Source organism: Protopterus annectens, chromosome 9.part0 (assembly GCF_019279795.1).
Source record: "Protopterus annectens isolate FY-2018-M chromosome 9.part0, PAN1.0, whole genome shotgun sequence".
Taxonomy (NCBI): Eukaryota; Metazoa; Chordata; order Ceratodontiformes; family Protopteridae; genus Protopterus; species Protopterus annectens.
In genome coordinates this window covers 1,890,750,714-1,890,775,150 of record NC_056743.1, presented here as the reverse complement: position 1 = coordinate 1,890,775,150, position 24,437 = coordinate 1,890,750,714, and the positions used below count along the sequence as shown (strand labels likewise).

At 33.7% G+C, this 24,437-nt stretch overlaps 1 protein-coding gene across 1 annotated transcript in view; it reads left to right on the top strand.

The window, feature by feature from the left end:
- Positions 1-24,437, top strand: part of LOC122812307 (complement C3-like) — a 2,177,376-nt gene that overhangs the window by 1,608,084 nt on the left and 544,855 nt on the right. Inside the window, exon 30 of the mRNA XM_044084710.1 lies at positions 17,066-17,224. Coding sequence (XP_043940645.1) covers positions 17,066-17,224 — 159 coding nt within the window. The remainder of the gene's footprint in view (positions 1-17,065; positions 17,225-24,437) is intronic.

The window sequence follows — 24,437 nt, the reverse complement described above, 5'->3', positions numbered from 1 at the left end:
CTGTTAACTTTTGTACTTTCCATGTTTTTCTTCACTGCCTTCTTTTTTCTTTAAACAATTCTTGTACATCTTGCCCTGCACTATTCATAATCTTTCCTGAGTTCTTTTCTCATTCTTCTTTCAGGTGTTTTATTTCTTTCATTACACTATATCTTCCTTTACTTATCTGCCTAAGTAACTCAATACTTCTTTTTTCTTTAAAAAGTATCTTTGCTTATATAATAATTCTTGTATTTTTTCTTGATTTCTCTCATATCATTCTTTTTCTTTGTCAAAGTGCTTTCTATCTATATATTTTAAATATTCAAATGCATTGTTATATGTTCTTTTGTATTTTTCTTTCTCTACTTTTCTTACATCATAGTCCCACTGAAAAAAAAATATATTTTTCTTTAAATGCCACCCACCTTTCAGACCATTTTATAAAAATGTTCTCACAGTAATATAATCTTTCCATAATATTACTAATTTCTTTCATTCTTCATCCCATGCTTTCTCATTTACCATTTTTATTTATTTGCCTGTTTTTATATTCTCCTTTTTCCCTTTATTTCTAGCCACATTGCAAGATGATTGGAAAATCCTGTTTCAACTACCTCCCCTTCTCCTATAGCTAAAACTTCTGATACTATAAAATAATTTATTTCAGTTTTATACATACCCCATTTGTAAGTCCATACATTTTTGTCCCAAAGTTTTAACTTGCCACATCTTATAACTTCTAACATGTTTCTTATATCATTTCCTTTCTTTTTATGCTTGCTCCTTAAATCACAATTAAAGTTTCCTGTTATTATAATATTCATATTTATCACTGCATATTCTAAAATCTGATGAAAAAGCTTTCCCTTTCTTTACAATTAGTATAAGCACATTATAATTCTGTATACTTGTTCTTTCCATTTTAAATCTACAATTGTTAATATTCCCAATATTGTTAAAATTACATCTAATATTGTTACTGTATTTCTACAGAATACAGCTATTCCAGAACATCTCTCATTTCCCAAATTCTAGATTATCTTTCCTCCGCATAGTTTTTCTGTTTGTGATCTTTCATTTATTAAAAATCTTGTGTCTTCTAATATAATTACATCACGTGTATTACACTGCTCCAACATTTTTATTCTTCTTAATATATTCTTTATACTATTCACATTTACAGAAAGCAGTTTAACATTTTAATTTTCCATAGATTCGTAGCTAATTACTAGGCTAGCTTTCTTAATAAGTCATTCTAAGCCTAACCATTTTCCTTCCCAAAGGTGAGAATCAAACACTGTACCTTGTGCCTGCAAGTCAAACACCTTAACCATTATACTAAGCCCCAGTCCTTAGCTGTATATATTCTTATTCAATCATTTCCTTTCTTTTTTTTTTGTACTCTCTCTTTAAATGTTCTTTTTCTGTATTTTACACTTTTACCAATAGAATTATTTCTCCATTTTTACTACCTCCCAGTTTGTCTTCTTCATCACTCATTTCAGAACTTTCTTTTATGTCCTGTTTATTATTTTTTTCTCATGCAATTTTTCTACTAGTTCTACTACTTCTAAAATTTCTTCACTTTCAGATTCTTTTCTTTCTTTTTCCTTACTCTTATTTTTGTTTTTACAATTCCTCTATAAATGTCCAATTTTTGTTATATTTAGAACATTTTAGTTCACATTTTTTGCATCATGTCCAATTTCCCGACAAATATAACATTTTCTTTTGTCATAATTACTTATCAAATGCCTTTCTTTTTCATAAAAAACTGTTTTGGTTTGCCCCAGTATTTTATGTTTTGTCATAAACTTTTTCGATATCCAGTACTTCTTTACATAAAGCTTTCAAATGTCCTTTCAAAGTCTCTTTTTCTACCTCTGTTTGAAATTATGCATGAATCTTCTTTTTTGTTTACCTGTTAAATGATTTTATCACATAAACAGTCCATGTGTTACAGTCTTCCTTTCCTCATATTCTCCAAAAAAAAATTATTAAAAAACAGTTTCAAATATAATCACAAAATGTCTCTTTATTAATAAGAATTAATGACCTTACCTTATCTGCTTTTACCACCAAAGGAGCTATTAAATTGTCCCACACTTCATACCTGTCCATTTCTTTGTCTTCTTTACTTTGAATCGTTTCCATATACTTCATTTGTTTTCATTTCCATCTGCCTTCTTTTCTGATATGCCACTTTTGCCTTCTTTTACTTTCCTTGTATATGTTTTATTTTCCATCTCATCACTTTTCTTCAGGACTGTCTCTGAATGCTTCTTTTGTGTTTTCTCCACAATGTCCCCACAGGAAACATCTCCTTCATTTTCTGGTTCATTCTGCACCATCATTTCTTTAAGTAAATCATCCGACAACCCTCCTGACTGGGGGATTGTAATTATGCATCTATCATTTGCTTTCTTATCTCCATCAAACAGGTTTCTTTGAAATATTTCCTCAGAATCCTGAACACATTCTCTTGCCTCAATATTTGTTTTTTCCTTCATTTCTTTCACCACTCCATCATATCCTACTCTCTCCATCTGCTTCCTTGTTTCTCCAGGCTGTCTCTGTACATGGAATGAAAACAGGAAGTTCTTCTTCAAATTGGGTCCCACTCACAACAATGATGAGTAAGGGAAGTTCCCTGCTGTCAGATCCAGGTGCAATGGCCACATTTTCCAGTAGGTAATTTAACTATCTACTCAGGTCTTCCTCTGAAAAGGGTCCCAGTGAGATTAACCTGGTCAGCAAAAGATAAATGAATAAAAATCAATATTTTTACTTAAACTTACACATTGCTAAACACACTGGAAAATGTTAGGGCACAACCCAATACCCTTATACTGGGAGACTTTAACTACCCCTCCATTAACTGGGAAAAATTACTCATGTACCAACACATTTGCTCAACGTTTTCTGGAATTCCTTAATTCCAATGCCCTGGACCAACTCATTCTTACCCTCACCAGGGGTGGAAACATCCAGTACCTGGTCATTACTAATATGGGCAACCATTGCTCTACACCAGTATTCAACTCCTCCTCGGTCAGACCTGACCACAAGCTAATCACCATGGATATCCACATCCCACCCTCACTCCCCCAAAGGAAACCACTGTAAAAACTTCTCCAAAGCCAGTTTTGGGCTTCTAAAAACAGAGGTGGCTAAATTCATGACACCCATGCAAATGGAAAATAGGTGCATGACTGCTGAATCATACACCAATGCACTGTATGAGCACATACACAAGTGCATGGAATGGGCCATACCAAACAGAACCGAGACACTCTCCTCCAAAAAAATGAAGTCAATCTGGTGGTCCCCCACCATAAACAAACTCTACAACAGAAGGAAAAAGCTGTTGCGGAAAAGGGTGAATTCCCAAGACTGGAAAAACTCCCTTGTTAACCTCAGCAAAAAACTGAGATCCCTCATCAAATCCTCTAAAGCTAGCTATGAAAACAAAATTGTCACAGATTCTAAAGACAACCACAAGGCATTCTATAGTTATGTCAAGAATCTACATGGCAATACTCAGATCTGCTCTGATTTACAGCACAATGGCAATACATATACAGAACCAAATGATATCGGCAACATATTGGCCAACAGGTTCAATGCGAACCTTACCCTCATTTCACCCCCTAAAGGGCCTATCACAATACCTGAGGAATGCCAAGTCCCTATTATCACAGCTATACAGGTAAAAAACACACTGTAGAAAGCCAAGAATACAGCTTCAATGGCACCTGATAATATCCATGGCTGTGTTCTACATGAATTACAAAGTGAACTGGCACCACACCTGAGTACCCCATTCAATCACAGCCTCATTTCAGGCTTTGTTCCTACTGAATGGTGCACTGCTATGGTCATCCCATTCCACAAAGGGGGAGCAACTACAGACCCTGGGAACTACTGCCCCATTAGTCTGATGAGTCTGATATGTAAGGCTATGGAGCACATCATCATGGACCTTATAAATAAGGACATAGGGAATCTCCAAATTCTGGACCCCATGCAGTCTGGGTCTGTGAAAGGTAGATCATGCCTGTTCAACCTGATAGACTTCTTTGAGTCTGTGACCAGAGCAGTGGATGAGGGCAAGGTAATCACACAGCCTACTTAGATCTTGCAAAGGCCTTCAACACCATCCCTCATTCAAGAATCATAGACAGACTTACTAAACTAGGCATAAACCCCTATGGCATAAGATAGGTTGCCAACTGGCTCACTGATAGAACCCACACTGTGAAAGCAGCAGACTCCAAATCTGACTAACAACCAGTTACAAGTGGTGTCCCACACGAATTGGTCCTAGGTCCTCTCCTGTTTGGCATCTACTTCTTTGATGTTCAAGCCAATACAAAGGGACTCTGGCTGACCATGTTTGCAGATGATTGCAAACTGGGAGCCATTATTGATTCTCCAACTGATATAGACATTCTACAAAAAGGCCTCACTGACACCAATGACTGGTGCCAGAGCCATGGCCTTAAGCTCAATGCCAAAAAGTGCATTGTCATTCCCTTTGGGAAAAATTTGGTGGCCATGAACTACCACATAGGGGGTAGTCCACTAAACACTGAAGGTGTGATAAGAGACCTGGGGACACAGGTTGACAGCAACCTCTCCTTTGATAACCACATTGCCACTGTAGTCAGAAAGTTCTTCTATGTGGCACATCTCATTACAAAAGGTTTCTCATCCAGGAAGAAAGAGGTCATAATCCCTTTCTACTCATCCCTCATTAGACCTATTATAGAATACAACACCCCATTTGGTATCTACCTCACTAGACACCTACAACAACTAGAAAGGCCACAAAAATACCTTACTAAGAGGATTTTAGGCCTTAGACACATGTCCTATACGGATAGACTCAAAAAACTCCAGCCATACTCTGTCTCTTATCACCTACTTAGAGGCAATTTCTGCTTGACCTACAAAGCCATGTCTGACCCTGAGCTGCTAAATATGCTACATCTAAAGAAATCCCAATCCCTCTATGCCACAAGCTCCAGGGACCTAAACCTCATTGCCACAATAAACAGAACATGCTGGAGGGACAGGTTCCTAGTCCAGAGACTTCCCATACTCTGGAACAAACTTCCCATTCACGTCAAGCAGAGCACTTCACTGGCCCTCTTTAAGAGAAATATTGATGAGTGGATGGGCAACAGGAAGTTCACCCCGGGGATCACTTCAGTGGTGTTGCTTGACAGGGCTCACTGGGAACTAACTTTGGGTGGCATGATGCCAGGGAATCTTCTTGGGCTAGACTTATATAGGCTCCAGGGTCGTTAGCTTAGTGCACACCTAAGAACCTATGAACCTATGAACATACATGTTCTTTGTGAGCCGCAAAACATACATTAAGGACTACTTTGTATACTCCAAGAATGAATAATGAACTATGCTTAATCTTTATAAAATCCGTCCTGTATAGCTATTAAAGAAAATGAATTATCATAAATAAAACTGTTCTGCATTATTCTGGAATATTCTTCCAAGGAAAATGTGTAAAAATAGACTCTTATAAAATTTCAAACCGAGCTATGATAACTTACTTGAAGAATGCACAAGGAATTGCTTTAAGGACACCATTTAAAGCAGTATAAGCTTTAACAGCTCTTTACTGCTCCCAGTTTCAAATATAACTGACCTTGAATTAGTCTAGCAGTGTTCATGAATTGTTTGAATTGTATGAAACAAAGCAGTAAATTAATCAATCTAATAGTCCTTCTGAAATGTATAGCTAAAGGTTAAAGCAGTGTAGTATAATCATCAGTTTTATGCATCTTACAATAATTTTTATTATCATTGTTAATATTCTAATGCCATTGTATTAACCTTTAGTCCAAAAGGAGCCTGGGTCAAGGTAGGCCTTTGGGCTAAACCATTCACCTAGTTAATGACTACAAAATGATATAAAGAATATAAATAAATTCCTTCTGGTCCTACAAAAGCACTGAATTAATATGAGTGGTCAGTTCACGACTATCAAGATTTCATCAGGAAGGAGGGATAATAGCTGCAAGTTTATGTATCAAAAATTTCTCCTTTTCAGCAAATAGTTGATTGATTATATAAAAAGAGCTTTAATGGCAACATTGTCTAAACCCATGAAGTAAAAATTAGCCTCTGCATGTAGAGATTGTGTTAGCCAAGTGTATTACATACTTTAATCTGCTTTTAAATATTTCTTAACATAAAAATTATCCACAAAACCACATAACTAAATAAATAACTCAAGTCTAACTTGAAAGAAGCTGTTGTTTTTTTTTTTAATTTCTCCAAGTCTTTTGGGTTTCTAACACCATGACTGGAGTGGACCCCATTCCTAAGTCAAAGTACGATTAAAGTTCATGAAATTAGTATTGTTTCACTCTTTATTGTTAGCCAAAAGTGCTCTTTGCAGCAGCTGCAATGTGCCCAGTAGTGACTCCTTCTGCAATTCATACTGGGTTCCATGGATTGGTAACATATCTAAATACAATTGTAAATTCTTTTTTTATAAGACTCACTGCTCCTACTACTGTTGGAACTGTCTGGGTATCTTTCTTCCACATGGCTCTCATTTCTGCTTGCATATCCTGATATTTTATAACTTTGTGTCTCTCTGTACACAAGATACCGTAGTCACTGGGTGTGACGATTTCAATGATCAATGCTACTTTTGTCTTCTTTTCTTGGATCACTATATCTGGTTTTCTGGCATCTATCTTTTGAACTGTTGGTAATGGGTAATGCCATGTGATATAAACTTCATAATTTTCTATGATACTTTGTGGCTCATTTTTCCAGTGTTTTTCAACCACGTTGATACCACAATGTTTGCACAATCCCCAGTGCAACAGTCTCACCACATTATTATGCCTTTCAGTATACAGTCCTTCTGCCATTAGTGTCACAACCAGCAACAAGGTGTGTGACTGTTTCCAGTTCGGTTTTACAAAACCTACATTTGTCTGTTTCTTCCACATGTTTAATGGACTTTGTAAACCAGTGTGTGTACGTAGCCCACTATCTTGGGCTGCCAATATTAATCTTTCATATCTTGGTTTGAATTCGCCTCTCCTTAACCATTCCTGTGTTTGTTTCTGATCAACATGAGGCTGTTCCAGAAGTTTTCTATACTTGCAACTATATTTATGTTTTTTCCACATTTCTTGCCTTCTCATCTGGTCCTTTACCTTATATTTTTTCTTTTGTTTTTTGGCACATTCAGTTGCTGCCTGGTTTTTATCTACTTCTGGTTTTATTTCCATTCCTGCTTGACGTCGATATGCTTCTGCTAGATTAAGCAGAGATGTCATCCTAGATTTATTCTCCTCATGCTTCAAAACTTTCACTACATTTGAATCCTGTGAGGTCAGTAGATATGTGTGGAGTCCCACGATTGCAGATCTATACATGTAATCAATTTCAAGGAGGCCCATCCCTACTTCGGAATGGGGAATATATAACCTTGGTATACACTGACTTTTATAAATCATTTGTTGAGCATGAAGCATCCTTCTTGTTTTAATATCCAATCTATCCAACACTTTTTGAGGCCATTCAATCACTCCAAAACTATAAGTTATGACAGGAAGAGCAAATTGATTTATGGCTTAGATCTTGTTCCTAGATGTCAGTGCTGTTCTCAAGATTAATTTAAGTCTTCTAAAGTATTCCTTACTGAGTTTTATTCACATTTGTTCGTGTTTTGTTGCTGATCCTTCATCAATTCCCAAGTATTTATACACTCCCTCTTGCTCAAGTTCTTTTATATCACATTCTTGTCCCAAACTGATGTTTTCCTGGTGCTGCAGTTTTCTTTTTTTAAAAGTTGGTCTTGACAAATGTGCAAAAGCAAATGACATTCCAATATCATCTGAAAAAGTTTTGACAACCTGCAGCTGTGCTTTCAGTTCCTCATCTGATGAGCTATACAGTTTTAAATTACTGACAAAGCGAAGATGAGAAGTCATTAGACTTTGTTGTTTTCTAGGAGCCAAATTGTAGCCATGGCCTAAGCTGTTAAGTAAACAGCTTAATGGGTTAATAGCTAAGCAGAATAGCAACAGTGACAGGGAGTCACCCTGGAATATCCCCCTTTGAATTTTTATCCCTGGGATAATAATATGTCCTTTATCATGGATTAATTGCAAAGTGGTCTGCCACTGTTTCATCGTAGTCATTCAGTGTAGGGTTTATCTTATACATTTTTAAGCCCTCTTCAATCCATGAATGTGAGTTACTATCAAATGCTTTTTTGTAGTCAATCCATGCCATACTTACATTCTTCCCCTTTTCACAGTTCTCCACTATAACTTTGTTTAACAACAGATTATCCTTTGCTCCATATGACTTTCTTTTATTGCCCTTTTGTTCTACTACCATAATTGAGTTTTCTTCTAAATGACTATACAGCATCAATCCCCGTGTATAGTTTATACAGTGTTGGAAGACAAGTTATTGGTTTATAATTTTTGAGATAGCTTGCAAGTTCACTTGTAAGTAGAAGCATTGTTTTTCCTGTTGTTAGCCAGGTTTAGGTGTCTGTTTGGGGTGTGCATATAAATAGTTCTTAATCATGGCTAAATCCTTGTACAAAGATGTTAATACTTTCAGCCAAAAGTTAGGTACTGCATCTGGTTTTCTGATTTGAAGCTTTTCTTAACTTTGTTTCAATCTCTCTGGCTGTTATTTCATCCCATTTCATATCCTGTACCTTTAAACTTCTTATTCTTTCTTTTACTTCTTTTATCCATTCAGCATCTTTGTTGTGTTCCACAGGATCTCATAGATACTTATCCAAAATGCATCTATTTCTTCTTTTTTGGCGGTCTTTCAATTCCTTTTACCTTATTTCCCAATTCTCTATAAATTTTTTTTTGGATCATCAATAAATTGCTTATTTTGTACTTTTTCTTTATATTTATCTGTGTATCTTCTAAGTCTTTCCGACTGTGATGAAATTTTTAGGTTGTTATTTGTGGTAGTACATGATAGATCCTGTTTTGTTCTAATACTGCGCATTGCTTTTATCCCATCTATCTTTCTTAGTATTTTTGTTGATCTGTTCCCTGTCCTATAAACTTCTAACAATGACGCATCTTGTCTTAGCTGCTTTATAGTTTTCTCTATTCGATATTTACATGATGGTATTCGCTTTCACTGCCTCTTTTCCCTCACTACCCTATGTTCTTGTGGTAGAACTTTTTCAGTTATTAATTTAGCAGCACAGTAATATATCCTGTTTACGTCTGTTATATCGCATGGATCTCTATGGACAGTCCTAATTACTGTGTGCTTTTGTTTTATCAAGCTGCTGACTTTTGGGGTTTTATTAACCTTCTGCAGTCTATTTCTCTCATTGATCTTGATATATCTGTCTTTGTCTATTAAATCAAGCAACTCTTCTCTTAACTCCTTTTCTTCCAAACTGAGGGTACATCCCTTGTTTCCCAATTCCTGCAGACATTCTATAGAAAGTTCTACAGCATCTTCCTGTGACACATTCTCTTCAATTTCATCCTGTGTCATCTGTTGTTCTGTCATATGGGAACTCACTGGCCTATCACACCTCAACATTGACTGCATCAGAGTTTCACAGTTTCCTGTTCCTTCCCTTGCTGTCTAGCTTCAAGTGAATATTTATACTGGTTTCCTGTGGAAGGCCCCAAAATATCTTGACATGGTGCCTGACCAATTGCTTCCTGTTCCACTGTTTTCCCCTTAATTTGGAGGTCCATTGCTCTATCCTGTTGTGGTACTTTCTGCATTAGATTTTCTACACTGAATCCTTCACTTTGCAGGTGCTCCATGACCTCAGATTCTATTTCTTTAACTTCTCCAGTACTAATCTCTTTTTTTACTTTTCCTCTTTCTCTTATTTTTTGTATTGTAAAGTTTTCCATATCCGGATTCCTTTGTCTGTATTTCTCTTCAAATATCTTTGGTGCTGCTCTTTTTGTATTAGTTAGTTTTGCTTTCTCCTTTACATAAATATGACACCATATTAAATCTCTTTTCCTTTCCCATGTCCATATTTCTTCTTCACGTCTCCTGATCTTCTTGCTTTTCCTTATTCTGGGGACTCACTCCATCATGCTGTGATGTAGTCTGTGTTAGACCTTCTACATCAAATCCTTCCCTTCGCAGGCACTCCACAACTTCAACTTCTAGTTCTTTAACTTTTGCTTTACTAATTGTCTTTTTTACATTACATCTTTGTGCTATTAATTTTTTATTGTAAAATTTTCCATATCTGGATGCCTTTGCCTGTATTTTTCTTTGAATATCTTTGAGACTGCCTCGTCTATATTAGCTAACTTGGCTTTATCCTTTCCGTAAATATTGCACCATATCAAATCTCTCTTTCTTTCCCATGTCCATATTTGTTTTTTATATTTTTCAAATATCTATAGGTTTTGTTGTTTATATTTTCACACTTCCTCAGATGCATCTTTTTCAAAACAGATGAAAGTTCCTTGATCTATATGCTGTCTTTTTAAAACATGTTGTATTAATGAATGCAAATTTTTATTTGGAAGCTTCTGACAGTTTTTCTTGCAGAAGTATTTTTCTTTCCTCTAATTTCTCTCTTAATCGTTTTGTATATCTTGTGTCTAGAAATTCTGAGCTATTTGCATAATAGTAACAATACATAATTTCTTTCTTATACTCAATATTCCACTTTATCATCTTTATTGGTCTTCTTTGGCCAATCAGTTTTTGTGATTTTTGTGGGACTGCTACTTCCTTCTACAATGGGGGGGGGGGCACCTCCCCCCTGAGCCTGGCCAGGCCCCATTGTAGGAATGTTTCCATATTTTGAGGATTCTACACAGTCATTTTTTCAAAGCCTGGCACTAGTGTGCCTACCAGGATTAGGCACTTTCTTATCTTGGGTCTTGTGCACCAAGCTATCTTTTTTTTTTCTGTTTGTTTTTGACTTACTTCTGTCCATGGTATATGCTATATAAATACAGTCTATATATCAGTGTCGCTTGGTGAGATTTTGTGAAAACAGGGTCCACCTCATGAAGGCACTCACCAAGACTTGAGGATGAATTCAATTTCAGCTCTATTTCTCTCCTTTGCTTGTTGACTTTTCATCCCTCCATTAGGACCGCTAAGCTGTTACAGTACAAATCTACTAATGGACTTCCAAATAAAATCCAATATTCTAGGTACATACTAGAAGGTAATGCAACTCACACAAGCTTTAATTCCTAAGGATAAGAAACCACTCAACTGTATGCCTTTTATGTTACCCGTCTGGCACAGGAAGCAATCTGTGTGATATGTACAGATATGACATATATTATTTGAGTGAATTAGAGGTAGATAATGTTACCCGTCTGGCACAGGAAGTAATCTGTGATGAATTACAGATATGACATATATTATTTGAGTGAATTAGAGGTAGATAATGTTACCCGTCTGGCACAGGAAGTAATCTGTGTGATACGTACAGATATGACATATATTATTTGAGTGAATTAGAGGTAGATAATGTTACCCGTCTGGCACAGGAAGTAATCTGTGTAATATGTACAGATATGACATATATTATTTGAGTGAATTAGAGGTAGATAATGTTACCCGTCTGGCACAGGAAGTAATCTGTGTGATACGTACAGATATGACATATATTATTTGAGTGAATTAGAGGTAGATAATGTTACCCGTCTGGCACAGGAAGTAATCTGTGTGATACGTACAGATATGACATATATTATTTCAGTGAATTAGAGGTAGATAATGTTACCCGTCTGGCACAGGAAGTAATCTGTGTGATACGTACAGATATGACATATATTATTTCAGTGAATTAGAGGTAGATAATGTTACCCGTCTGTCACAGGAAGTAATCTGTGTGATACGTACAGATATGACATATATTATTTCAGTGAATTAGAGGTAGATAATGTTACCCGTCTGGCACAGGAAGTAATCTGTGTGATACGTACAGATATGGCATATATTATTTGAGTGAATTAGAGGTAGATAATGTTACCCGTCTGGCACAGGAAGTAATCTCTGTGATACGTACAGATATGACATATATTATTTGAGTGAATTAGAGGTAGATAATGTTACCCGTCTGGCACAGGAAGTAATCTCTGTGATACGTACAGATATGACATATATTATTTGAGTGAATTAGAGGTAGATAATGTTACCCGTCTGGCACAGGAAGTAATCTGTGTGATACGTACAGATATGACATATATTATTTGAGTGAATTAGAGGTAGATAATGTTACCCATCTGGCACAGGAAGTAATCTATGTGATATGTACAGATATGACATATGTTATTTGAGTGAATTAGAGGTAGATAATGTTACCCGTCTGGCACAGGAAGTAATCTGTGTGATATGTACAGATATGACATATATTATTTGAGTGAATTAGAGGTAGATAATATTAATCGTCTGGCACAGGAAGTAATCTGTGTGATACGTACAGATATGACATATATTATTTGAGTGAATTAGAGGTAGATAATGTTACCCGTCTGGCACAGGAAGTAATCTGTGTGATATGTGCAGATATGACATATATTATTTGAGTGAATTAGAGGTAGATAATGTTACCATTCTGGCACAGGAAGTAATCTGTGTGATACGTACAGATATGACATATATTATTCGAGTGAATTAGAGGTAGATAATGTTACCCGTCTGGCACAGGAAGTAATCTGTGTGATACGTACAGATATGACATATATTATTTGAGTGAATTAGAGGTAGATAATTTTACCCGTCTGGCACAGGAAGTAATCTGTGTGATATGTACAGATATGACATATATTATTTGAGTGAATTAGAGGTAGATAATGTTACCCGTCTGGCACAGGAAGTAATCTGTGTGATACGTACAGATATGACATATATTATTTGAGTGAATTAGAAGTAGATAATGTTACCCGTCTGGCACAGGAAGTAATCTGTGTGATATGTACAGATATGACATATATTATTTGAGTGAATTAGAGGTAGATAATGTTACCCGTCTGGCACAGGAAGTAATCTGTGTGATACGTACAGATATGACATATATTATTTGAGTGAATTAGAAGTAGATAATGTTACCCGTCTGGCACAGGAAGTAATTTGTGTGATATGTACAGATATGACATATATTATTTGAGTGAATTAGAGGTAGATAATATTACCCATCTGGCACAGGAAGTAATCTGTGTGATACGTACAGATATGACATATATTATTTGAGTGAATTAGAGGTAGATAATGTTACCCCTTCTGGCACACAAAGCAATCTGTGTGATACGTACAGATATGACATATAATATTTGAGTGAATTAGAGGTTGATAGTGTTACCCGTCTGGCACACAAAGTAATCTGTGTGATATGTACAGATATGACATATATTATTTGAGTGAATTAAAGGTAGATAATGTTACCCGTCTGGCACACGAAGTAATCTGTGTGATACGTACAGATATGACATATATTATTTCAGTGAATTAGAGGTACATAATGTTACCCGTCTGGCACAGGAAGTAATCTGTGTGATATGTACAGCTATGACATATATTATTTGAGTGAATTAGAGGTAGATAATGTTACCCGTCTGGCACAGGAAGTAATCTGTGTGATATGTACAGATATGACATATATTATTTGAGTGAATTAGAGGTAGATAATGTTAACCGTCTGGCACAGGAAGTAATATGTGTGATACGTACAGATATGACATATATTATTTGAGTGAATTAGAGGTAGATAATGTTACCCGTCTGGCACAGGAAGTAATCTGTGTGATAAGTACAGATATGACATATATTATTCAAGTGAATTAGAGGTAGATAATGTTACCCGTCTGGCACAGGAAGTAATCTGTGTGATACGTACAGATATGACATATATTATTTGAGTGAATTAGAGGTAGATAATGTTACCCGTCTGGCAAAGGAAGTAATCTGTATGATATGTACAGATATGACATATATTATTTGAGTGAATTAGAGGTAGATAATGTTACCCGTCTGGCACAGGAAGTAATCTGTGTGATATGTACAGATATGACATATATTATTTGAGTGAATTAGAGGTAGATAATGTTACCCGTCTGGCACAGGAAGTAATCTGTGTGATACGTACAGATATGACATATATTATTTGAGTGAATTAGAGGTAGATAATGTTACCCGTCTGGCACAGGAAGTAATCTGTGTGATACGTACAGATATGACATATATTATTTGAGTGAATTAGAGGTAGATAATGTTACCCATCTGGCACAGGAAGGAATCTGTGTGATACGTACAGATATGACATATATTATTTGAGTGAATTAGAGGTAGATAATGTTACCCGTCTGGCACAGGAAGGAATCTGTGTGGATATGACATATATTATCTGAGTGAATTATAATGTTACCCGTCTGGCACAGGAAGTAATCTGTGTGATACGTACAGATATGACATATATTATCTGAGTGAATTAGAGGTAGATAATGTTACCCGTCTGGCACAGGAAGTAATCTGTGTGATACTTACAGATATGACATATATTATTTGAGTGAATTAGAGGTAGATAATGTTACCCGTCTGGCACAGGAAGTAATCTGTGTGATACGTACAGATATGACATATATTATTTGAGTGAATTAGAGGTAGATAATGTTACCCGTCTGGCACAGGAAGTAATCTGTGTGATACGTACAGATATGACATATATTATTTGAGTGAATTAGAGGTAGATAATGTTACCTGTCTGGCACAGGAAGTAATCTGTGTGATACGTACAGATATGACATATATTATTTGAGTGAATTAGAGGTAGATAATGTTACCCGTCTGGCACAGGAAGTAATCTGTATGATACATACAGATATGACATATATTATTTGAGTGAATTAGAGGTAGATAATGTTACCCGTCTGGCACAGGAAGTAATCTATGTGATATGTACAGATATGACATATATTATTTGAGTGAATTAGAGGTAGATAATGTTACCCGTCTGGCACAGAAAGTAATCTGTGTGATACGTACAGATATGACATATATTATTTGAGTGAATTAGAGGTAGATAATGTTACCCATCTGGCACAGGAAGTAATCTGTGTGGTACGTACAGATATGACATATGTTATTTGAGTGAATTAGAGGTAGATAAAATTACCCGTCTGGCACAGGAAGTAATCTGTGTGATACGTACAGATATGACATATATTATTTGAGTGAATTAGAGGTAGATAATGTTACCCGTCTGGCACAGGAAGTAATCTGTGTGATATGTACAGATATGACATATATTATTTGAGTGAATTAGAGGTAGGTAAGTATAACATGGCCTCAGTTTCAAGGCATGTTTGAGCACACACTGATAGCCTTGTGGGGATTGCTGATTTGACTGTCCAATTTTACTATTACTTAAAGCTCTACAGATGATACATTTCTAATCAACAGCACATAAACTAAATGTTTGAAGAGAACTGATCTAAGCAACTAGAAAGGAAGGCTGGGTCACTTGTGTAGTATTAAGTAAATTACCTACTCAGCTCAATAATAAAACACACTGATAAGAAACTTTCTGAGAAAAAACTGGTGAAAGATAATGGAAGCACCCTAAATACAATGTTTTACACTTACAATGCCAAGTTCACATAGTATCCAGTCCCTTGTCTAAAAAAGCTATGGTGGCTGACAGTTGGGATACTTTCCTTGCTGCATGCCCAGGTGAATGAACAAGCTGAGTGACTAGATGACTTTTGGAAAGAATTTTTATTATTTATTCCTGTTCTCCCTTCATCTATCTAAAACTAATGCCCTTATAGCAGCCCAAGTAGCCCCAACCATTCTCATTTTCCTTCTTCTTCTTTTTCTTTTGGCTTTTCCAAGTTAGGGGTCGCCACAGCGAATCACCTGTCTGCTCATGATTGGTAGTAGAGTTTTACGGTGTCAAGTTGCCAGCCCGGCACCCAACCTTCCACAGAAGGCACACACATGCACACACTCACACCTAGGGCCAATTTAAAGTGTCCAATCCACCTACAGCATGTCTTTGGGATGTGGGAGGAAACCGGAGCACCCGGAGGAAACCCACGCGACCACAGGGAGGACATGCAGACTCCGCACAGAACGCACCCCAGCCGAGAATCGAACCGGAGAACCTCTTGCTGTGAGGTGGCAATGCTAACTGCTGCACCACCGTGACCACCCTAACCATTCTCACTTTCCTAATTACTTTAAATGTAATGATGCTTTCATAGCTGCTGTACTACTAGCGTATCACACTGTATTACACTACCCACCATCTTCTCCGTTCTAATATTTCCACAGTTCAGCTGCCGTCTCTTTTCATTATTTTAATTGTTAGAAATCACAGGTGGTATGACAGTATCTTTTGGAGAGTTATGTCTCTCTGCTGTATACAAGCCTGTGTCTATTTCTAACGAATGTTCAACACTACATATACATATGCAAGTTATGTACATGCCGTGTTCCTAAATAATGTTTATGTAAGCTGTTGTAAAGCTTTTTCTCTCAGGTATGTACACTTACCTATATTTTGTATTTCTTCTGATATCATGTCTGTGTCAAAACTGATGTTACATATGGAGCTTTTCTCCCCATGCATCTGTTGAAAAAAAGGGTTTTATCCCAGTCAGACTTTCTCGGTAAGAAAGATAACTAAATATATAATTTATTAAATTAATTTAGACCAACTGACTTTGCTTGATAGACTGTCTGACTGACTGATTGAATGACTAACTGACTGGATTTATCCTTCCCTATCATTCTAAGTCAACTTTAAAATTGGACGTACTTTATAAAATAAGTCAGGAGTCTTTCTGAACTGATCTGCGTCACAAATCATATCATCAGAGGTGGCCTTTCCTTTGAGAGTTCATTTTGTGTACCACTGCAGTAAACAGTATTTACAATGTGCAGACATATGTTTCTTTTACATGTAACTAACTGTCCCTAATTACTTTATGGATTACAACTGCTCTATGAAAATATAATAGTGTCAGTTTAATTTATGCTATTACTTCCTTTATGGAAATAAAGGAATCTTCTAACTAAGCTTCTTTTCCTTTTCAAGTCAACAATTATGGTTTTCCAAGCCATCGCTCAGCATGCTGTTGATGCAACTCACACGAGGGATTTTGAATTAGATGTTTCCATCGCCTTACCTGGTCGAAGCAAACCTGTTGCCATAAGAATCAATCAAGGAAATGCTTTTCTGGGAAGATCTGAAAGAGTAAGTACCTGTTTTTGAAAATGTTCCTGAATTTCTTGTTTGGTTTAAATTCTGTTTCTGTTTATGATAAAATACCACATGTATCCCAGTCTCTTCAGAGGGGTTTCTTATTCTAGCCTACTCTTTGCTTATCCTATAAGTATTGCAGCCTGTGTCTAATCTAATTGGCCTCAGTGTAATTAGAACTCTTATCTTCAAGATCTTCAGCCAGTTTGCCTTTGTCTTATGTCTTTTTTTTTTAAAACAAGTTTATTAATTTTAACATACAAAATAAATATTATGACAATCTTATACAAATAGTTAACATATAAACAATTATAACATCTAATAAAACAACTAAAGTATTTACAAAGACATCCACTCTAGATTAAATCAATTAAACTGTAACATCTTACTAATAAAACTAAGACTGTTTTAACAAGTTTTGTAAGGTAACCCATATATTATAGTGAGATGTTTTCCTAATGGTTCTTGACTTTATTGTCATTAGTTCCATATGACATACTTCAATCATAACATTTTTAAATTCATTAAATGAAGGAGGAGTATCTGAAATCCAGTTTCTAGTTATTATTTTTCTAGCCACTGCTAGAATTGACCATAGTAAAGGAAGTTTAACGTTTTTAACACATTTAGGAACAGGGGTGTTAAATAATATAAGTGACTTAGAGACTATGAAATTATCTGTAAAAAGAGCCTGCAAAAAATCAATGATTAACATCCAATATTCCTTCAGTTTTATACAATCGTAAAAACATATGTGCCCAATCAGCATTTATTTCTACAGTACATCTCTTACATATGTTATCTTTTTTGTTATTTTTTTTCATCATTAGGGGTGTATAAAAAGATCTATGTAAAAATTTACAGGTATAAAGTCTCCAATTAATAGAAGAAGTAGTTTTATAAGCAGATTCCAATATATATTGTTTATCTTGTTGTTTTGGTAATTCACCATTAATGGAATTGAAATAATTCCAGTAATTATCTGAACTATAATAGGTTTCATCTCTAATAATTTTATGTATATGTGAGAGCTTACCTTTATCAGAAACCCTTTGTTGTAAATTTAGTATCAAGTAGTCAATCAATATTGGAACAGATTATTTAACTGTTAAAGACATTAAGTCAAGTTTGTTAGCAAGATGATGTCTAAAAGTCTGAATCTCTAACCAATATGTTTCTCTCAAGTCAAATTCTTGCTTTAAGAAGTCTAAATTTTTTACTTTATTGTCTGACAGCAACTGATACCAATACTTTAAATTATTTTTTGTGACTAGAAGTGTTCTTTCAGAGGTGGATGATAAAAGAATACCTTGTGCATATATTATGGGAAATAAGATAAAATTCCATTCCTTATACTTAGGATGCGTATATATAAAATTACGATATCTAATAATAATATTTAATGGGTAACTAGTTATATATTTTGGTGTAATAGATAAGGTACAAAACTCTTTAAGTAACCATAACATGGGATTGTTTATAATAATATTTTTGTGTGTTAATGATATTTTTGTGAAGTGCATGCTAATTAATTCCGAATATTCCTTCCATTTTGCAACATACGACTGATCTATTAGTAATGTTATAACTTTTATAATAGAAGAGATAGTGTATAAATCAAAGTCTGGAAATGCTATACCCCCTTGGGACCAACTATTAGTATGTTTCTTTAATGCAATCCTAGGTCTATTAGGTGCCCATAAGAAATTTAACATTTGTGAATTTAATTTCTTAATAATTATTTTTGTAGGTGGGAGTATTATTGATTGCATTATGTATAATATCTTCGGGAATATTATCATTTTAATAATTGTGAGTCTTTCTTCCATGGTAAAAAACATATTATTCCAGCTATTGAAATGAGTTTGTATATTATGAAGACATTTACTATAATTATGATGTATAATGGATTTAATATCTTTAGTTAATATTATGCCTAAATAAGTTATTTGACCTGAATTGGGTATGTATTTAAGAAAATCACTAGTGAGAACGTTTTTCCCTGTGTATATTGGTAATATTTTAGTTTTTTCTTCATTAAATATCAATCCTGAAATATTCTTGAAATCTGTCATCTTATCAAATAATGACTGCATAGAAGAATTTGTCCCTGCCGATGTAATTAAAACATCATCTGCAAAAAGTTGAGTTTTAGATATTGTATTTTCGTCTATACCAAATCCATCTATATCATTGCTGTTCCTAATCAAATTAGCCCAAGGCTCCATTATTAAAGTAAATAACAATGGTGAAAGTGGACATCCTTGTTTTGTGCCTTTTAATATGGGTATCTTTTGTGAGACATATGTTCCAATTTTAATGTATGCCAACGTTCTTTTATATAAATGTTCAATTAAATTCACAAATGTATTAGAGAAATTTGTACACTTCAATAAGATAAACAGATAGTCCCAACTTACTGAGTCAAATGCTGAACTAATATCAAGGCTTATGAGTGTCAAATCTTTCTTTTTTCTGTTTGCATAATCAATCAGAGTTAAAGTTCTCCTTATATTATCAAAAGTATTTCTATTTGTAATAAAGCCTGTCTGATCTATATCTATTATACTTGGAATGATTGTCTTTAATCTGTCAGCAAATATATTCAAGAACATTTTGTAGTCAACATTAAGTAGTGAAATGGGCCTGTATGATGTGCAACTAGTTGGATCTTTATTGGGTTTCAAGATTGGTAAAATAAATGTGTATTGCCAAGATGGGGGTATTATCAATTCATTTTGAGCTGAAATAAAAACCTTATGTATTAATGAATAGGTACTCTTAGGAAGAATTTTATAAATCTCAGGAATAATACCATCATTACCTGGTGCTTTGTTTAATTTAAGTTTATTTATTTGTGTGATAACCTATGTATGTGAAATATTTCTATCTATTAATCCAGCTTGTTGTTTATTAAGTTTTTTGTTCATGTTTGTAATTATAAAGTTCTTTATTCTGTCTTTAGATTCCATATTAATGTTATTATGGTTAATGTTATGAAAGTGATTTCTAAATTCATCTAATATTTCTGGTAAACTAGAAACATTCTTCTTTTTCCTTGAAGAGAAAATTTATTTGATGTGATTTTGTTTATTAAGCCTTTTTGTTTTATTTTTAAGTCTATGTAAGTATTTGGGACTTATTGAGTAAGACAAAAATTTGTATTTCTCTAATGTTATTTTGACTTTGTGATTTAAAATTTCTTTGTATTTCTCATTTAATTTGTTTATTTCCTCAATGACTTTTTTGTCCATAATATTTTCCTTATTATTATGTTTATATGAGTTTAATTTGTTTTGTATGTCTATTAATTCCCTGTCCCAAGTTTTCCTTTTGTTATTATACCATCTGATACTTTGTCCATATAAATAAGATTTTAGAGCATCCCAAATGTAAATAATGGAGACATCAGGTGTAGTATTTAAGTCCAAAAATGTTGTACCTCTGTAAGTATATAATCTTTATAATCTTTTAGTTGGGTTAGGTATGCAGGTATTCTTTTGATCTGAACATTATGAGTAATATTTACCATAAATTCAAAGACAATTGAATTATGATCCGATATAGGGCATGAAATGATCTTAGAATTAGTTAAGTCAGTTACCAGTTGGTTAGAAATAAAGACTCTATCTATTCTTGAATAAGTTCTATGTCTGTTAGAAAAAAAGGTATATGGTAATGATTTAGAATCTGTCTGATTATTAATATCATTCAAATGATATAGATTAATGAAATCTTTAAATGTTTTGCACTAGATGTGATTTTCCTTTTTCCTATAGTAGTAATCTTTTTCATGTAGGATACAGTTAAAATCTCCTGCTAAAATAATATCTCCTTTAGAAAATGATATAATCTTATTGAGATGATATTTCACTGTATTAGTGCCAATTCCTGGTATCCAGTATACATTAATCAATGTATAGATTTTCCCATTAATCTGTATTGTAACCAGGCAAAACATTCCTTTGTCATCTTTATAAGACTTAATAATTTTAGGTGTGGACATATTTTTGTTCCATAAAATAGCCACTCCTCTTTTTTTCTGTGTGTGTTCTGAGCTAACCAAGATTGTATATTTATTAGTGGCTAATTTATCTATATCTTTTTTCAGGAGATGTGTTTCCTGAAGGAATATTAAGTTGTCTCTATGCAGATTAGTATATCTCATTAAACTTCCCCTTTTACATGGGTTATTCAATCCCTTAATGTTTAGAGAAATTCCTTTTAAAGTTACCATTTAACTTTTATAAACATATAAAACATATAATCAGAATAGCATTTACTAAAGTAAGTATTATTATGTCTCCTCCTTTAGGTATTATATTAATTATAGCTGCAATTAGTAAAAATCTTATGAAATTTAGTGAAATTTTAACTTTTATTTGTAGTGACAGTGAATTTATAAAATGTGATGTGGATGTCAAAACTATGTACACATGATAAAAATCATATGAAAATATTGTTTGGATTAAACATTGCATCCAGCCTGGAGTTAAAAACTCCAACTTCGAGTAGCAAATACCACTCAAGTTATCTCCCTATCCTAAGCAGCAGTACCCCAGCTGCCACCAAAATTAATTAAATACTAACTTTTATTAACTAAAGTTAAACTCATTATTTTGATTATCTATTATAGCAGGACTTAAACAATTTATATAACAGCTTCTTATTTTACAGTATAATAAATAAAAGAAGATCTATTATGTAATTAATGTAATAGTTATATATGAAAGTTAAGAAATAGGTTATTATAACATTTACACTAACTAATCTCTATGATAATATATAAGAAACTAAAATAGAACTTATAATCAATATCTCTAACATGTATTATGTATATCTAATATTTGTTTACTTTAAAACTTATACAATAAATGACTCATTATAAATCATCTTTGAGAAATAGAAACATTACCAACATTATTCTTGAGAATACCCTTGTATTATCATATTAAAACTTTTATAGTCATCTTAACAATGTTATGTATATCTATTCTATATAATGTGTATATTATCATAAAATCATTCTAACAATCTTGAAAGAGAGAGCAGAGGAGAGAGAAAAAAAAAACCCTTTTAGTTGTTTAATATAAACTTGTAGTGATAGGTTCTTATTATTTATTTATGTTCATTTGAATTTAATAACATTTATTATCTAAGGCTGTTATGTCTCAAAATAGTATTTACATTAGAATATTCATATTTTCTGCCATAACAGTACTATTAATAGTTTTAAAACTTTAAACTACATGTACTACAAGCTTCCTTCTCTTACTTGTTCTTACCATTTAAATAAAAATGATTATTCTTAGTATATGAGATAAAAGAAACAGACTACAAAGCAATGTTGATCTCTAGTTATGCATGAATCATTGTGATGAAAGCCTGCTATATCTCATATATCTGCACTGCAGCTTAAAATGTATCACATGACACTTTCTTCTGAGATAAAATCATAGTAATGCACATACTTATTTATCTTTGTTAAAATAAATGCATTATAATGTTATATATCATTAAATTATATGCACCTATATGCATTGAAATGCAGCAACTATATAAGCTTTCATAGTCACATATGCATGAGTTTAGCTACTATGCATTCTAAGCTATTTCATTTGTTTACTATGGCATATTAAGACATTAAAAATCATTATAACTTTTACATTTTATAAGTAACATCTTAAATAAGTAAGTTATTATAAAGAAAAACTCACATTTTGTTGTCATAAAGTTCGTTTTTCATCACAATACCACATTTACAGCAGTTCTACTTCCTGAAACTGGTTTACTTCTTGAATTTGCGACGTGTCTGTGTGAAATCAGGGGTCAAAGTTCAAAATGGTTGCTTTCAGCTTCTCTGTGCATTTGCTGAATGTTGAAGCTTTTAAATCGGCTCGAGGACACTATTCACGAGGATACCTATAACTAAAATTGTCTCATAACATTCTGGCGGGAATTTTAGTAAAAGTAAGTGATAAACATTCATTTTGAATGTAAAACGATTTATACAGTGTAAAACCTTCTCGAAGCACTCCACAAGTCATTGCAGTCTCTATGGCAGTGAAACCAAGCCTTAAATTATCTAACATAAACATTTCTTAAATTTATGTGTCCCATTTCATTTTCTCATTCAAAGTATGTCACAGACACACATCAGTATTATTAGAACCTTGTTACTTCTTAAAAAAAAAAAAAAAAAAAAAAAAACATATCTAGATATATATTTACTTGCTGTTTCTTTTAGTAAAGTAAAACCTGAGACACATTACTTACAACTGCTTTAGTTCTAGTCAGCTACAGTTATATCATAACTTATTATTTGATATTATGTGTTTAAGCAATTTTAAATATAGTATAATATAAAGCAGTTTTATTTAAACAGCATAAATAATTTTAAAGGGATAATATTTTATTTTTCCCCCTTTTTCCTTCTTTTCATCTTCCCCCCTCTCTGCCCTCCCTCCCCCTTCCATATATGTTTAGTTTAAATAGAGTGCTATTATTTAAAATAAAGAAAGAAAAAAAAGATATAACATATTACTAACCTTAGATCTCTTAGTTACAGAAGAGAAACAAGTTGATTTATATCAGGTAATTTGTTCCTCATGTAAGTTTGATTATCCATAAAACAAACTTCAGTTCTTGCACATTAGTATAACTTTGTACAAATCATTAAGATATTTATGGTTTTCTTGTAGATGCAGAAACTGTAATTAAAAAGTTCAAAGAAATATAAAACATGTCATTTGTTTTTTAGTCTCTTTTGTTTCTCTGATGTCTTCCAAGATGTTCCTGTTGCCATTCTTTTTAACGAAGGACTTGCCCATTCCATATCCTCTATTTTGTCTAGTATTTTATTTTTTTTAATATATACCAAAGCAGAGTCCAGGTCTTCAAAAATTTTAGGGCCATCAGGTAAAAAGATTTTCAGTTTGGAAGGAAATAAAAGATGTTTGAACTGTGCTTTCTTAAGCTCTCTTATTAATGGTAAAAAGACCTTTCTTTTTGATATTACCAAAGAGGAATAGTCATTGTCAAAGTGCACAGTTGCTTCATTAATTGTTATAGGTGATTTAGCCCATGCAGATTTTAATACCATCTCCTTGTCATAAGATGATAAAAATCTTACAATAACTGATCTAGGATAATTTTTATTTGTATTAGAAATGGATAAAGATCTGTGGGTTCTTTCAATGCCAAAAGA